We start from the raw sequence: 18384 nt of genomic DNA, 5'->3' as shown, positions 1-18384 counted from the left end.
CATGCATTACATTGCACCACAAAAACACAACTAAAACCGACCTTATTACACAATACCACAATCAACTCACTCTACATACACACAATCCCACAAGCAGACTCCAAACACATGCACAATACTCTTTCCTGGCCCTTTTGTCTCCTGGTATCCCATTTTTAGAGACACCAGAGACAAGTTGCAAGGAAACACAGGAAGCAAGCATGTTATTAAATTTGCTTGCATTGTGCAGAATAAATACATGGCCTTTTTCTCATGCTAGAGCTCTTCGGCAGAGCTCTGCGCATGGTCTGCCCTGGAAGAGCATTGAACCAACATGCTCACTTTGAGAGGGGACGTGCTTGTCATTGGTGATGACAAAACACACCCTCTCTGCCCCGCCCCTTCATTGAAATGCCCAGGCTACATTTATTTCTCAGTCCGGCCCTGCAAATATCTGCATATGTGTAATGTTGGATATATACTGAACTCATAACTCATAACTTATTCACAAAGTCCTATTTTGCTGTGCTCTAAATTTTACACATTCTACACACTTTGTACTAGTCACACGGACAGTAAATAATCTATGAACGGTTCGTATCATTATGTCTTGTTTTGTTTTTTTGTTTGGTTGGTTTTCCTTTCCTTATAACCCCTTCTATATTAGTGACCATGCCTTCTCTTTTTTTTATAATTATTTATTTTATTGAGACAATGTGCAATACATTGCAGAAAGGAAAAGACGTTAGGGCATATAAAAAGATGTCAAGAACGTCAGTGGTATATAAACTCCAGATTAGATTGTCTCATTTTTATGTAATAAACATGCTAAACTCACATGTTCACGCTTTAAGGAATACTATAGTCACCAGAACAACTACAGCTTATTGAATTTGTTCTGGTGAGTAGAATCATTACCTTCAGGCTTTTTTGCTGTCAACACTGTCTTTTCAGAGAAAAAGCAGTGTTACATTACAGCCTAGTGATAACTTCACTGGCCACTCCTCAGATAGCTGTTAGAGATCCTTCCTGGGTCATGGCTGCCTAAAATGCATCCAAACATTCAGTATCTCCTCCCTCTGCATGCAGACACTGAACTTTCCTCATAGAGATTCATTGATTCAATTCATCTCTATGAGGAGATGCTGATTGGCCAGGGCTGTGTTTGAATTGTGCTGGCTCTGCCCCTGATCTGCCTCTTTGTCAGTCTCAGCCAATCCTACGGGGAAGCATTGTGATTGGATCAGGCCACCACTTCTGATGATGTGTGCAGTGAAGTTATCACTAGGCTGTAATGTAAACACTGCATTTTCTCTGAAAAGACAGTGTTTACAGCAAAAAGCCTGAAGGTAATGAATCTACTCACCAGAACAAATGCAATAAGCTGTAGTTGTTCTGGTGACTATACTGTCCCTTTAAGGCAAAGCTATGGTAGTGAAAACGCTTAATAAGTTAGACCTGTATATTCACGATAGAGCAAGAAAATGGTTGTAACAAACAAAAGTAAAAAAACAGGCAGAATCAATATGTCTAGATATCAGAGAACATTTTCATCCGTAGAGAGACATTGAACAAGTTGGAGAGTAGACTACAATAAGCTAAGTAATAACAAGCTAAACCAACCTGTCTAGGCTGGGAACTAGAATCATATTTATATAATACATGGTGGATATAACATATTTGGAACAAGGCCTGTACTGCAATAAAGAAAGGCTTTTGGGACATAGCGGTATAACCGTTCCACAGACAGTCAGGCCACACCCATAACTGGGAGAGCAGCGTGCTACAGAGAAGATTGAGGCCTACACGCCTCCAGCACAAAGCCTCCTCCTTTTGACGCTTACCTTTATTTATATTTATTATAATTTCTAACGTGATCTCAATATCTAGGTGCAGCTATTATGTTCTTCTCTGTCGATGATATCTGCAGTTTGCAAGGTGGGCCGGGTAGCTATTCTACCACCATAATATCAAGAATATATGTTTGTATAGTGTTTCTTTAATAATTGTCACAGAATCCAAAACCACTAGGCAAAAGTATGTATTTTATTTAATTTAACCATTTTATTATGAAAATGTTATTACGCTTAAATATGGCAGTGCCACTTTAACTTTAATTGATATAAGGAGACCGTTTTTTTACAATATAAAGTGTTCACAGGTGGCCGGTCGTAAAAGCATTTACAAACATATAAATCAGCTTTAATAGAACATTTAACCAAAGAGATGGCCTTATTACTTGGCCAGAAACATGACAAACTGCCTGTCTATGTTCCAGAAGGATTTCTCTTCTGTAAACATTAGTCATATTTAATGTGTCATCCCATATTGCGCAAATGCATCTTAAAATCTGGGTTTGTCGTTTTAACAAGGCTTTTTGACCAATATGTCAGACAAATTGCATACAGCACAATCCATGCTTTTTCCTTGAGGGGAAAAAAGAAATCAGTTTGTTTATGATGAACAGATCTGTTTTCAAGAAGAGATGGATAATTAGCCATTCACGGATTAGCATACGACCACAAATACAGGATATGAAATCTACAAGGAATGAAATAAAGAAAAAAAATCCCACAAAAATGAGGTTTCGGTAGGCAAGTCAATTTTCTTTAAAATAAACTGCAATTCTAGGGTTTCAACATTTAAAAGACACCATTTCCTAACAAATGAAAGAATAACCACATTTATTTCAGTTTTCTGTCTTCCAAAATATCTCAAATTAGGGACACCATTGTTTGTTTATAAAGTCCGCATGCAAAGAATACTACGCTTAGGCCTTTAAAACGAGAGAAGCCAGGAAGTAGATCCCCAGCTGTTGGTGAACCTCAACTCCCATGGTGCTTGGGACTGGAAAAGCAAGATGGGTGTTGTAGTTCTACAAACGCTGTGGATCTACTTCTTGGCCAAGCTTGCTTTATATTATGCATTGCATTATTTGAAGTCACCGTAAATGTAGAAAATCGTCAGTATAGGAACAATGTTCTAGATTATTTTACAGCACAGTAATATAATGTAATACAGAAATCAAAGAGGGGATTATCCACTAAACGGATGTGAAAACGGAGTTGTAAAATTAAAGGGACACTGTAGGCACTGTAACTGCTTCATCTCATTGAAGTGGTTACGGTGTCTACAGATCTCAGATGCTGTCCTTCCATTAGAGTTTTAATGCTAATCAAGAGTCCTCAGGATCCCCTCTGTGCTGCTTGAGCAAATGAGAAAGCTGTGCTCCAAATAGAAAGGGTGTCGCACAAATGAATGCATGGAACCGGTTTAGATTGGAATGGAAATGTCCACATCGGCACCTCTGGCATACATATGGAATATATTAAACTAAACTTATTGGTTTGGCATGAGACATCTATTTTGGCACTACAGCCCCATCTTAGTATCAGCTTCTTAACCCCTTAAGGACACATGACGTGTGTGACACGTCATTATTCCATTTTATTCCAGAAGTTTGGTCCTTAAGGGGTTAAAGAGGGTCCATTCTTTTTAGGGATGTGCCATCCACAGATATTATTATTATTATTATTGGTAATTATATAGCGCCAGCAAATACCATAGCGCTTTACAATATTATAAGAGGGGGAGATTTAACAATATATGAGAAAATGGGTTGAAGAGGGCCCTGCTCAAACGAGTTTACAGTCTGTAGGAGGTTGGGCATAAAACACAGCAAGACAGGAAATCGCAATCAAACAATCATTACATGGTTAATAAGCTTAATTGTTTTAGTCAGATTGACATAACCTACTGAGTAAGAGTACCTTCATTCTACTTTTATCCCCACATCTTTATTATTAGATTGTTTGTTATGCTTGCTATCATCTGTCACCCCAAGCTGTGATCACACAGTCTTGATGAAAGCATAGTCTACTTTATATCCCTAAACTTCATTACCCAGTATTCTGATTGTCGCATATTGTGTTACCTTATGTCGTTGTGTGCTATATGTAACTGTGAAAACATTCAATAAAAATTAAAATAATAAAAAACAAACAATAATGGGAATTGCCTTACTCCTGGCCATGAAGGAGTTAAATGTGCCTGCCATCTAACAAATGGAAAACTGATACTTTTCAGGCCCCAGATGTTTTGTGCACCTGTGAAGAATTAATATTGAAAAATTTATTTTGGGATATTTTTATATATATATATATATATATATATATATATATATATATATATATATATATATAAATAAATATAATCTGGCTGACTACAAACACATGGCTGTAGAATTTGAGTTGTGTGCAAACTAAAAACGTTACAAGTTTGCCTGATAAGAAAGTGTTTCATAACCATCAAGTTACATGCTGTATTTGTAGTGGGTGGAATCTGACAAAACCAGGAGGTGACAGACATGGTACATTGGATTAAGAAAGGAATTTGGATGGTGTTTGTTTTGCTTGCATGCAATTACGCTGCTTCTTGTGCCATGGTGTGATTTACATATTGTGATGAGACAAAGTGTGATGGGTCCATCTGTAGTGTTAGCATACAAATAATATAAATACAATCACAGAAAGGAAAATGAAATAAAGTATTCACCACAAGGGAATAAAGAATTTATTTTCTCAACCTGCCCCACACATGTAAAAACAGGGTTCGATTTCAACATCTGCTGTTTACCATTCGATCACTTTCATTCACATTTTTTTTTTCTGTTTTTCATTTATATGCCTGGTTGATAGAAGTGCTTTAGTTAAACATTGTATACTATTCATCTTCTGACAACCTACTTGCTACTTGTTTTACTTTTAATTGTCAGTCAGTTAGAAGGGCCCCTACAATTTTGGGAACATACCTAGGTGTCAAGTTCAAGTCTAGTGTACCCACCTGCGCATCATGATCTTGTTTCTGAGAAATATTTAACACCAGGAACACTTTTTTTTCTTTTTTCTTTTTTTAAATTTGTATCAAACATTAGTTGTTTTTTCAAAAGAAAACGTTCTTGTACATCATATGACATAATGAATGATTTAAAAATCGAAATACTCCATCAATAAGCTCTCATTAACATTGCATAGATGTCATGTTAACATATTCCAAGCTGTACAAAATATTACAATATATAACAAATCAAATAGCAATAGTGCGTACTTTGAATCAACTCTAACAATTTCAACTTAATATAGTTTACTGTAATTCAATCTTATATTGCTGGATAGGGGAGGGGGGGGAGATAAGGAGACGTAGGATGTTTGAGAGGCTTTGAAGGGGAAATTTCTCTTTATTTATCTTTATTTCTCTTTATCGCTGTTATTTATTCCAGCTATCCATCTCTTATAAAACCGGTTAATATTATTGGAGTGTTTATGGGAGATAGCCTCAAACTCTTTTGTAATTGACACTTTAGCAATAACTTTCGTTACATCAGGGATTTGTTTGCTTTTCCACATAACAGCTATATACATTTTAGCCGCTATAAAAAATATGAATAATCAATGTCGCCTTACTCTGAGGGATTTCTTTGGGAAGTATATGCAAAAGATAGGTAGCTGGTACCAATGGTAGTTTGTACTCCACTACCTCTTTAATCAAACCTTTAGATTGACAACCAATAAGCAGACAAATATGAACAACTCCAAAAGATATGGATCAATGAGCCGACCTCCATATTACATCTCCAACATGCTGATGATGTTCCTGTGTGTGTGTGTGTGTGTGTGTGTATATATATATATATATATATATATATATATATATATATATATATATATATATTAGAGTGGCGCTGAGGCATTAAATACCACCTCATCCAAATTTGTTCGTAGCTTCTATATGGTCAAGACGGTGCGTTGATGTTTTGGTTAATCTCAATGCAGACTGCCATTGAGCTTGTTCAATAGTGCAATTCAATATTTTTTTCCCATTTCACCATATAAGGTAGTTTGGAGGGCCTACCCCCCCCCCCACATCAAATTTCTGTAGCATAGTGAAAAAAAAGTCTTGTTTGTTTCGATTTTCCCATGCAGAATTTCCCAAAGCCACGTATCTCCTCCTCTTTTATCCCCTTTATCTTTCTATGCGTAAGGATATGTTTTACCCTCAAATAGATAAAAACGTCTCTACTATCAAGTCCATATTCCAACTGTATATCAGAAAATGCCGCATACCTTTATGATCATACAGTTGGGACACTTGTTTAATGCCTTTCTTTTTCCAATTACCTAAAAATAGATAATCTGAACAATATTAAAGGCTCCCTAGTGGCGCATACATCATTGTTTCCAATTTAACCACTTTTGGTACCCATTCTCTCCACATTTGTATGGAGAGGTAAGTTGCAGCTAACGGATTGGGCCCCCTAGGTTGTTCACGAGGCTTCATCCATAACAAATTCAACATCTGATAAGGATTCAATATCGCCTGCTCTATTTTATACCATAAAGGTATATCCCTTTGTTTTAATAAGCCAGCCTGTGACAGATCCCTCTGTCTTGGAACTATACTGCTATCCCGTTTGGTTCGTGTGTATTCGTGTAATTGCCTGACCGTACTCCCCCATTCGTTTATTTCCTAAAACTCCCGAACAAACTACTGAATGGCCGGCCACCCAGAAGAGAAGTGTGCTGCTGGTTAACCTCTTGGCCTCATTAAAATGTTGTGGTTAACCGCAGACACCTCTTAATTGACGACCGTATGCTGGGTGGTCGTCGTTCGTATGCCGACCATGAGGCGGCAGCTATCTTGGACGCACGAATGAACAGCGGTGTTCGTCGACGATTTCCTGGAACCCAAAACGGACACTTTTTCTCCCGAACACCGCTGAAGCCGCCGACCTCCCTTCTTTGTCATCTAGCATTCAAACGCCGGTCTGTTCGGGACTTTTATTACACGAATGGACATAACCCAGACAGCCATCCCATGGAGCCATTAGTATACCGAAAGAGCAGTGTAAAAGACTTTGGCTCCATGGCGATTGGACTGTGTGAATTGGATCTGAGCACCATTCGGTAATAATGTGCACTCAGATCTAGGCTGTCTGGGGATACGTTAAATGTATTGAATGCATTCGGTAGTTTCCCAGTTATTGATTTTTATGTATTGTCCCATTTAAAATGGTGCTTTGCCTCTATCCATGGAGATAATTGGATTTCTTCCCAATTATCTCCAGGATAGAGAGGAGGGTTTTGCTCATCAAAAGGGGAGTGTTTATGCCTGAGCCACTGTGATTGGCTAATGTACTATTCTTGTCCCAGTCTTCCATCTGGTCCCCTAGGGGAGTGTCCACCAGGTGGAAGACCTGCATAAATACCAGGCCAGTAGCCCTCAATAAATCAGAATCCTGTTTTACCCTCAATACGGAGCTTGGTCTTGTGATTGAGGGGATTGCTACTTTGGAGTATTACTTGTGCCTGTTCCAGGAGAGAAGGAGTTCGTATGTTTCCCATTCGGTGGGTTAGAGCGTTCGTGAGTTGCTGTTCCCTTGTAAAGGTGAATCCCCAAATCGGTATTAACCCTCACTATACCGGGGTATACTGTAACACAGCCTTTTGTGCCAAGACTGATGCCACATAATATTTATAAATAATGGGAACACCCAATCCATCCTCTATCATCCCATAGCACATTGTGGTAAATTAAACCCTTGGTGTTTTTTGTTTTTTTTCAAATATAGACATTGATTAACCTTTGAAATCTAATTAAGATTAATTTGGATACTAACATACATATGGTGCAAAATAAATAAATGTTGCCAATAATATCATCTTCACTGAGTTTATAGGTCCAGCCAGGAAGTTCTCCCACCCTTCCAATGATCAAACGTTTTTTGAAATTCAGATCGTAAACTACCAAAGTTGGTGTAATGGATCGACGGGCACCCCGACTGGGTACCTCCATTGAAGGATGCTCCTAGCGCTTCCTGAGGGCTCCAAGCACTCTAGCAGACCCCACAACCACCGAACCGGAGAAGCATACGAATGCTCTGAAACATATGAATGCTGTAAACTGCTGACACTCAGCTTACACTCCTGGCAATCAGCATACAATCCAATTCCCCCAATAATGAGACAACACTTCATTTTGAGGGTCAAGCAGAACTGACTGTACTGGCACATACACCCTTTTTTATTCACAATCCACAAACATAGTACTGCCCACACAAAATCATCTCCTCTGCCTGTGATATGATTACTGAACACAATGGTTAATATAATTATCACAGGCAGAGAAATAGTTTTTACAAAATATTAATAACTTACAAAATATACATGCCATTCACATAAAACATACATTTTCATAATCAGCATGCTTGAAATATACACATACTCAAAAATCAGGGCAATCGGTTTAGGGGTTAAAAAGTTAAGGGAAAGTCCTATTTGACCGACCACAAGCACATTTTCATGCCCAAAAGAGTTCCATAGATTTGGGCTGTGCGGTCGGTCAATTTCACACAGAAAAATGTCTAAGTCCCATTCGAATGCACGAACAGGGCCGCTCGTGCAAATAGCCCAGTCTAACGGTGCGTTCGAATTGTCGAACGCACTTCGATTCCAGTCGAAGCGTTGAAGTTCCTGAGAAGTTAACGGTCAGCGGTGTTCGTGCAAATGTGTAGCCGATTTTAGTTCCATAGATTCAGTGGCACGCACCGCTGACCGCGTTCGACTAAATTAAAATGGCCGCCGCCACGTGTTCAGTTTTCGAATGGCGGCCACTTCGACTAATTCGGCACTTCGACTGCATCCGAAGTGCCAATTTAAAAGTACAAATCCTTTCTCTGGGAGTTAAAGGGCCAGCAGCAGCACAACACAAATCCATTATGCCCAAATCTGGTATTTCAAGGGCTAAACCTCCCAGGGACCATAATCACAAGGCAAGAGGCTGGCAAGCAGTCCTCTCCAGGCACAAGTGACGGGGCTGGTTCCGCCACAGTTGGCTTCGACCATCTTTTGTTTGGAAGTAGCCAATTGAATTCCCAAATACGTTAATGTGTCCCATCTCCATTCAAATGGGTATGCTGCACCTAATTGTTCCTTAATGCTTCTAGGTAACTGTGTCGGCAAGACTTGAGCCTTAACAAGATTGTTCTTGTAATAGGAAACCTCTCCATATTTTTTGAGTAAATTCATTATCACTGGCAATTAAGTCAGTGGCTGAGTAATGAGGAGAAGGACGTTGTCCGCAAATAAAGCAATTTTTTGAGAACCGATTTGAGTTTCAAGGCCTTTTATTTCCTGTGATTGCTTTATGTATTGGATGAAGGGTTCTAAAGCTAAGATAAAAATCAGTGGCGAGAGGGGACACCCCTGCCTCAACCCATTTGCCTCTGTGAGTCAAACCCTGTAAGGACTATTCTTGCAGTCGGGGCCGAATACAGTGATAAAATACCATTCATAAATCTAGCCTGTAGTTTAAATCTTTCCAACACCGAGGCCATGTACTGCCAATGTAGGTGGTCAAAGGCCTTCTCTGCATCAAGAGCTAAGATCAGTCCTTGCCTTTCCTCCCTCTTCATAATTTCTATTAAATCTAAAAACCTCCTTGTATTTTCCCATACTCGGTCTTCCTGGGACAAAACCTGCCTGTTTTAATGACACAAGCTCTGGTAGTAGAGGCTTTATTGTTTGAGCCATAACTTTGGCAAATAACTTTGTATCTGCATTGAGCAGAGATATCGGGCGGAGATTCGTACAGCGAGTCGGAGGTTTGCCAGGTTTTGGGATAGTGATTATATTCGCTTCTAACATCTCCCGGTGTATGTGGCCCGTATCTAAACCATTATTAAAAAGGGCAATTAGATGAGGAATTTGGAACTCACTAAATTTAACATAATAGGAGGAAGAGAATCTATCAGGACCCGGTGCTTTATGTCTTAAAGTATCAAATAATGCCCTTTGGACCTCTTATTCTGTAATTGGGTTATCTAATGCCTCTGCCTGTATTAAAGTTATCTGTGGTAAATTTATATTTTCTTTAAAAATTTCTATTGTTTGCTGTGTGGGTTGTACCACCTCTTTATCTTGTTCTAAATTATACAGTTGCTCATAAAAGGATGCATATTCTTCTACCATTTGTAACGGATTACCCACCCTAGTGCCTTCTAATTTTCCCAGACATGAAATTTTTGACTTTAAGTGTAGCTTTTTCACTTGAGAGGCCAATAATTTCCCTGCTTCATTGCCTTGCGAATAATAAGTATGTTTGTTTCCTCATTTGCCCCTCAATAACCTGTAGTTGTAGCTTATTTAATTCTCTCTTAATTTTTTACATTTTATCCCAAACTTTCTTATTTGCTTATGTATGGCCTCCATGGCAGTCAGTTCTGTTATGAGGCGATTCTGCTCCTAATTATACTGTCTTTTTTTAGGCGCCCCTTGTTGTATCAATAATCAATGTATCACCGCTTTGCGAGCCAACTAGTTATCGATGTATGTGCATACTGATTTTCCCCCAAAAAAGTTATATTGCTCTGCGAATTATTGATTTGCCCATTATATCCTCCAGCAATTCCTCATTCAATCCCCATGAACCTCTTCCTCTTATTGGGTATAAAGTAAAGAACCTGGAGCAAACCGGGACGAGGTCTGACCAGGTTATAGGGGCTATTTTAAGCTCTTTCAAACTTTTCAAAGATATTATATCAAACACACATCGAGTATTAACTTTTCAATAGAATGTGTAATCCCTAGCTTCAGAATATAAAGACCACCATGTATCATAAAACTTGAACTCGACAAGTAGATTGCTTAATTTTAGCCCCCATCGACGTTTGGCTAGAGGAGGGGCTTTTATACCTGAAGCATCCATCTTCGAGTCAAGGATAAAGTTTAAAGTCCCCACATATATATACCTGTCCAATCTTTAATTTTGCTACTTGACCAAATGCCTTCCATAAAAATTCAATCTGTTTAGCATTAGGGGCATATAAATTAACTACTGTCACCTTTTTTCCGTTTAGAACTCCCACCAGGACCAATATTTTTTTTTTTTTTTAATTCTTTATTTTGTTGTGCATAGGGGATTACAACAGTGCTTGCATAGCCACATTAGCTCTCACAAGCTCGATTTTCAGAGTGATAACAGATATGTGGTGTGTAGAGACCATGCACATTTTTCTTTATAATTTGACTTTGCTAAGGCTTATTGACAATTTTAACGAGATAACAACATTAGAAATAGGTCGACATATGAGTAAAGTCGAGTAGTACTTTAACAAGTATTCTTTAGGCTTGCAGTGCATGCCGATGGTACACATGTCAGCTTATGATTGATTGCGAGAAACAGTTAATGGTTGCAGGACATATGAAAACAGTAATCATAGAGCAAAATACAATGCACTTATTAATATGATTTAGACGATCATTTAGGAGTCGCCATTTCAGATCAGATCTTGTTATGTTATAATGATAAAACATAAAATTGTGAGTGGTGGGTGCTCAGGCTATGTGAGCTAGCATCAGGTATAGATTGCTAATCATGAGTGCGCCTACAGTGAGCAAGGTGATTGTGTAGTGATAGTGGAGGGAGGTCTCGGAGTGGTGGAGTCCCGGGCAGAGTGTGTTTTGACAGTGTGAAAGATTTTGTGTTTAAGTAGCCTAGCGTGTTAGTAAGACAGGCAGAGTACATTTCAGTGTAGTGTTCTTCTGCTATGTCGCCTGGTCCGGTGTCATCTGCATTGCCGCATGGCAAGTGAGTCCTGTATAGGGAAAGCAGTCCAGGATTGTCGGGACTCAAGCTAGCCCCTCCAGTTGTTCCTCCAGATCCCCCTTTGGTGCCCCTGCGATGGTCGCTGTTTGCACTGTCGTCAGCCAACTGCTGTGATCCTGCAGGCGTCTGTGTGGGGCCAGGCGGGCTCTGTAGCGGTATATTGTGGCTGTTTTATCATGGCATTAGCAGAGTTTTACCTTGTCCCGGTTGAGGGGCTTGGCGGGCTTGGTGCCTGTGTAAGTCGAGGGCTTGCTGTGTTCACCCGGTGAAGACTAGTAGAGGACTCACCGCTGGGCTGATCTTGCGGTTACATGTTTGGGTGAGTGGTGTGGTTTCTCTCCCCTGGGGCTTCATAGGGCGGGAGCTGCTGATGTTGTGCCCCGCGACGTCGCCATCTTAGCAGGTTGGCCCTGGGAGCATCCTGCCTCGTGGCCTCCACACTTCCTGAGCCCTCCGATATGGGGACCGGGATATCCCCCCCGATCCCAAGGGGGGGGGAACGGGACCGGCAGGCATTACATGAGGTCGGCTTGCGGTGTCCGGGTAGGGAGACTGGGCAGCGGCCGTCCACCCCGCTCCCTCCCGAGTAGGCCGCAGTCCCCGAAGTTTCGTGCCTCCCTCCTGGGATCCAAAACTCCCAATCTCGGGTTCTGCTGCTTTGTCCGCAGCCGCGGGTACTTGCTTTAGGTTCCATGCGGGTGCAGTATTTGCCTAAGAGGCCCGATTTCTCCGGAGCCTCTCCTGCATGCGACCAGTCAGCATGGCGGTCCGGCCCCGCCCCCCCAGGACCCATATTTTCCCCTCTTTATCGTTAAATTCCTTTGTGCATACGGGCACCCAGGCTGCATACAATAATATGCTGACATTTTTTGTTTTGTTTGGAGCAAAGATATGATATACTGCAGGATATCTGAGCGAACCAAAAACTGGTGGTCTGTTTGCGCAAAAATGTAATGTAAACAGGCAACTGCCACCCCTCTTTCTGAAGGTGTTGGAACTACAACTTTCTTTTGTGCGGTATATTAAGCCTGTTTACATTAAAAGAAAGTAATTTAAACTCCTGAGCCATAAGAGTTGGAAAATATGCAATCCTTGTTTTCACCATACTTCTGATTGATTGTTCTGCATTCCCCATCTCCTTCCCCTCACATCTGCCCTAATCACACCGCCCTTGTGTAGCCTATTTCTTCAAACACACATATGCCCTAAATTTGAAAAATAATGCTTATAACAAAACTAATAAAATAGATAACAATAAAAAACAAACAAAAGTATATAAAATCATAGATGCTTCCCAGCAATCTTTGCAGGTAGACCGTTTCTTCTATTAATCTGTATTTGTGAGCCATTTTTGAGTCTGAGGTCAACCTGTGGACTGAGCGAGGGGAAGAGTGATGACCTATAAAATCTAATATCTAAGGCCATTAGACTTTTTAAAAGCTATCTAGCTTTCCTCCCTGTTTTCATTCTTTTCTTACTCAAGATTTGGAATACTTTAAAGGGGAAGTATAAGATATTGTTTGTTTGTTTTTGGGTTTTTTTTAACCTCCCCTTTCTTTTTTTTTCTTACCCCATTCAAAAGTCCCTTATCTGTTTTACGATATGAAGTTATTGTGTACCACAATTTAAGTCCTTAATTTCGGATATTGTTCGACCAGTCCTTTACTTGGATTTTTGTATTCTTGTCCACTCTGCTGGCACCTTCCATGTCATCGCCAAATTAGTTTTAACTATCTCTTCTTCCAAAAGTCCCCAGGAATGCAGAAGCTTGTGGCCCTGTTCGGGATTATTCATCTTGTTGAGGGATCCATTCTGCCATATCAACACTTTTAGGGGAAATCACCATCTGGAAGCCACTTTATTTATGCGTAAACATTTAGTAATGTTGGCAAATTCTCTGTGCCGTGCCATTGGAGAGGCAGATAAATTGGGAAACAGAGTCACCTGTGCATATTCTTCCGGTAGCTTTGTCAGACGTTGGGCTGTTAACACAGCTTCCTTTGTAGTATAATAATGTAGCCGGGTGACTATGTCCCTCGGAATACGTCCGTTGCCAAATTCTTTTGCTTTGGAACTCTGTGCGCCCTGTCAATGCATAAATCTTTGTTTTCTAATGGCAGCACTGCGGCTTTAAAGAGATCCTTCAGGTAGCTAACCAATTATTTGGTTTGGATTGATTCTGGGACCTCTCGCAAGTGAATGTTATTACGGCGTGATAGGTCCTCCAAATCTGCCACCTTCTCCTTCAAGCGCTTGTAATCTGCCTCCATATTTTGGGTCTTATCCACCATGTCATTGTTTGCTGCACATAGTACATCAATATGTTCTTCCAAGACTCCTGTCTGGCTTCCCAGATCATGCAATTCTTTGCGCATATCATCAACAACAGCTTTAAACTCCGCCCTTAATGTAGAGCGGAAATCAGCCAGCATAACCAGCAATCATTTTTCAGAGATTAAAATCTCTTCAGGCTGTGATATGGAATTCTCTGAATCAGAGCCCCCTTCTGAGCCATGAGGAGATCCTAGCCCACCATCATCCGATCCCTGCTTAGCTTTCTCTCTTTTACCTCGATGAAAGAAGTCAGTATTTCTCTGGGATTTAGGTGGAGCCATTCCTGCACAGTCTGTAGATACCTCTGGCAGAGCACTCCCCGCAACACAGCAGGCACGGCAATCCTCCACAGCAATCCCACAGCAGCAGGCATGGAATCCCCACGGCAAACCCAGCAGCAATCCCACAACAGTAGCTGTGACGGTAATATCGGACAGACAAGCTGTCCGCAACGATTTCGAACAATTTCTGGGCTTTTCCTGGGCTTTTTTTGGGGTGATAATACTCACAGCTCTACTTGGTTGGTAGGTTTGTAGTAGCTCTTGGCCTGCTCTGGCACGGAGAAACGCTACATGCTTCCGCTCTTGCACGTCGGAAGTCCTGCCCCCCTACACCAGGATCACATTTTGATATTAAAACACCTGACTTGAATTACAGGTAGTTGACATATTCTATCACACTTGTTAAAGGGACACTGTATTCTCCCGAACCATTACAGCTTAAATGTAGTGAATATGTTGCAAATGGACTGCCCCTACGTTGATTCCTAGGGATGCATGTAGTGACACCCACTAGAAATGTATCCTGTTGTGGTCCTGCATTCTTTGGAAGACTGATGTTTGGCATCTTCACACTCTATACGAGGACAAAGAAAACCCATAAAGATGCATTTCAATTTGATGAGAGGCTGACTGGCAAAACACAACAATTCCCATGCATACGCTGTAGCCCACCAAATAGGGAAACATTGGGTTGGCCGAGATTATCAGTAATGATGATCTCAGGCAGGGTAGAGCAGGGGCCACAGGAAAACATAGTGAGGGGAAAAAGATAAGTAAATCTTCTATAGTAAAACTTTTTGTTGGGACCCAATAATCTAAAAGGGCAGGTAAACATTTTGTTTGGAATACCTGCTTGTATTACTAATTTTTGTATGTTTCTTTGAAATTCCCCAATTCGCTTTAAACATTTTTTTTTTTTTTAGCAAAAACAAAAATACACTCTTAAAAAAACTATAGGTGGAAAAAAGTTAATTCCATTCATTTCACTCTGCCATTGATTTGTAACCCCAGAATTGGGACCCACATTTAAGTGGGTCCCCAGTTGTTAAAAGATGCTTATCAAATGCATCTGGGCTCTGACAATAATTATTTATTTATAAATTGATAAACTCTGCCCTCAATAAATTACCTTCCTAAGTGAGTTGGAGTGCAACTAAACCAAGTGCAAACCCAAATTTAGAAATGAATCTGATTTGGTTTGACTAGAGGAGAAAGACAACTTTCTAGGTCCTAAACCCTCATCATTGCATGTAAACTCACTAGCCAGCTCCCACTTCACCCTTAACTGACACCAACTCTGACGTAACCCTTAAGTTAAACAAAACCACCACTTTAACTGAATCATTTAAATAAGCACAAAAGTAATAGTAGCTCTATATGGGATATTTTAGCCGTGTCCACTCTTTGAAAGTAGCCCTGCATTTGCGAATAATAAAATTATCAAACTTAAAATGAATAAAATAATAAAAGTGACTGCAATTTATTAACTAAATAAACATAAATGTATTTACTTAAATTGTACATGGCCAAATAACAACAATTTTGGGTAAAAGTAAGAGATCGTATTAAGTCAGCCAAAATTAGTATTATTTTTACTGGTCAAATAAACACAGGAAGCATGCAGAATCAAGAATGTGTGGTTTTCCTGTCCAGTTACGAATTCCCTTTTAATAAAATAAAATGAAAATCTAATTCCACATTACACTAATATTTTAACTCTTTATATCCCATTTGAGGTCTTCAAGGTCTAGATGTGAACATGGGAGGACTTAGTGGTAATTATAATATACAGCTTTCTGTATAAAGCCTAATAATTATTTCAATCTTGTTATGATAGACTTCCTACAAGAATTGCAATACATCTGGAGACAATTATAATTCCGATTTTACAGGGACGTGTTTGGGCTGTTTGTTTGCTTGTTTATTATGGCCTTGTATCTGTTTTAAGTCCATCTTAGCAAAAAATAAGTTGGAAATGCCTCACAGAGTACTGTGTATTTATTAACTGTCTTACTGACTTTTGTATACTGAGTTATAATAGTAAACTTTGAATTCAGGTGTTGGGGAATATAAAACATGTATTCCTAACAGTATTGTGCTGGAGTGTGCATGTTTAGGTAACCAGCCCCCCTCAGAATGGAGTTACAAGACATTTAAACCTACCTTTTCTCCATTGCCATGCTGGTATCACCATGGCTGACCCCACCTCCATGGCTGAGATCATCATTCTTGATGATCTCGCCAAAGCTTTCCCACAGGAAAGCATTGGGTGGCTATTGCGCATGCACAGCAAAATGCCATGCTGCGCCAGTCAGCATCTCCTCATAGAGGTGTATTGAATTGAGGAGGGAGGGAATGTGGGTTCGACGAGGGAGTAGAAATAAAAAAGGTATCGGGCAAAAAAAACAACACAACTCAGAATGCGGGGCTTGGTGGAGCTCACATGGAAGAGTACATAAAAGCTTCCCCTTGCAGATGCGCTCCCTGCACGGGTGGAAGCAGATTACATCTGCGCACGCTGTTGTTAGACTTGATTTTTACACAGAATTAAAATTAGGCGGCCAAACAGAGTTCCTAGCTACCTAAAACAGATATGCCAGGGGTGCAACTAATCCATGGGACAACATTTTTCTCTATGCGTAGAGTTTCAAGCTGCACATATAGTTCTTACTCTATGACCACATCTAAAAGCAGAAGTTTTTATGTAGCCCGGAGTAACCTTTTAAGTTGACCACCTTTAACGTCTGCTTGTGTCCCCAGGACTATCCAGCCATATGTATACCTCCTAAATGTCAGTGGTGCAGGAATGATATCCCAAGTTTGAGGTCATGTGACACCATCGTTGATTATCTCCTTTGTATCCTGCATCAGAGAATACCAGCACAGTATGAGCATATCATTAGATTCTCTCACTCTGCTTAAAGTAAAGCCAAAGCACTAAATCTGTGCTCATTACATTTCAGGATTACTGTGCATGGGATGGCCCGAGCGAGACTGACTGTCAGGCTTTTGAGCAGACAAGCCCCTTTGCTAGGCAGACCATCCGCCCCTGATTGCTGGCTTCTGTTGACCCATCTACTCTCTGTTCCAGATCCCATGCTCCCTATGTTTGTAGATATGCATATATGGGTTTTTTAAAAGTCTGTCAAAGGCCCCTACTCTTTATCTGCACATTCATTAGAAAGACCTTTGCAAATGTCACACAGATGTATCTCAAATTAATATTGCACGAAGTACTAATTAAATAAATAAAATGTGAGTAAATGTATTCTGTGCCATAGTTTATGTATTAACATATCCATTGTTGTGCTACTGATGAGCGCCTATTGTGTTTGCTTGGTGTTTACAAAAATGCAGATCCTTGATTGTGATTTTCAAGCCACTCCTCCAAAACAACCAAGATAAATTTGTCTCCAGTTGAACAATATATTCAGTTTTATACAAAATTCATGTTTCCTTTTTTCCTTTTGTGGTAGGGCTGGTTACAGTAGAATTGTCTGAAAGGAAGACTTGCTTTTGGCGTCATCAAAAAGGATCTCCGGAAACATACCTTTCAACAATCGAAGCTATTTATTTCTTCATGGTAGACTATCACACTCATATTCTAGAAGAGGATTATCAAGGAGAATACGATAATCTTCTCTTCTTCTTCACATTCATGTACAGACTAATTAAGGATGCCAAGCATTCGGCTGGAAAAATTTAATACAAGTCATTATGTTTCAGAAATGTAAAAAAAAAGTGAAGAATCGTCTTCTCTAAGTTTGAGAAAATGTTTTACAATTCATGTTAAACTTAATCACATTTATTTAATAAACCATGAAAAAAAGTGTTGTTTCGTAAAATAAATTTGTTTAGACAAATAACTGTAAAGATCTACTCCTGATCAAATTAGTCAGTAGAGCACAGACATTAATAAACCTGTCATGCAAATACAATTAAGGTCTCATTAATACAATGCTTAGCAGGTTTCCAAATGTCAAGTGCTACTCTCCTAGACAGGTCCAAATGTTACTGATTACTGTAAGCCTGGAGGGTCCATGGCACACTTACCAGGGGTGAATTTTCACTCATCTATGTCTTATGAGCGAGTGTAAATATTTAGCCTTGCTTACAGTATATTTAGATT

General features: G+C 39.8%; 1 protein-coding gene across 2 annotated transcripts in view; it reads left to right on the top strand.

The window, feature by feature from the left end:
* The window catches only part of DTWD1 (DTW domain containing 1), a 33247-nt gene extending 15173 nt beyond the window's left edge, over positions 1 to 18074 (top strand). For both annotated transcript variants that reach the window (XM_063445679.1, XM_063445680.1), the window contains exon 5: positions 17732 to 18074. In XM_063445679.1, the coding sequence (XP_063301749.1) occupies positions 17732 to 17961 (230 nt within the window). In that variant the 3' untranslated portion in view covers positions 17962 to 18074. The remainder of the gene's footprint in view (positions 1 to 17731) is intronic.
* The last annotated feature ends 310 nt before the right edge of the window (positions 18075 to 18384 follow it).

The sequence above is a fragment of the Pelobates fuscus genome, chromosome 3, assembly GCF_036172605.1.
Source record: "Pelobates fuscus isolate aPelFus1 chromosome 3, aPelFus1.pri, whole genome shotgun sequence".
Lineage (NCBI taxonomy): Eukaryota > Metazoa > Chordata > Amphibia > Anura > Pelobatidae > Pelobates > Pelobates fuscus.
This window is presented reverse-complemented; position numbering and strand designations above follow the sequence as displayed.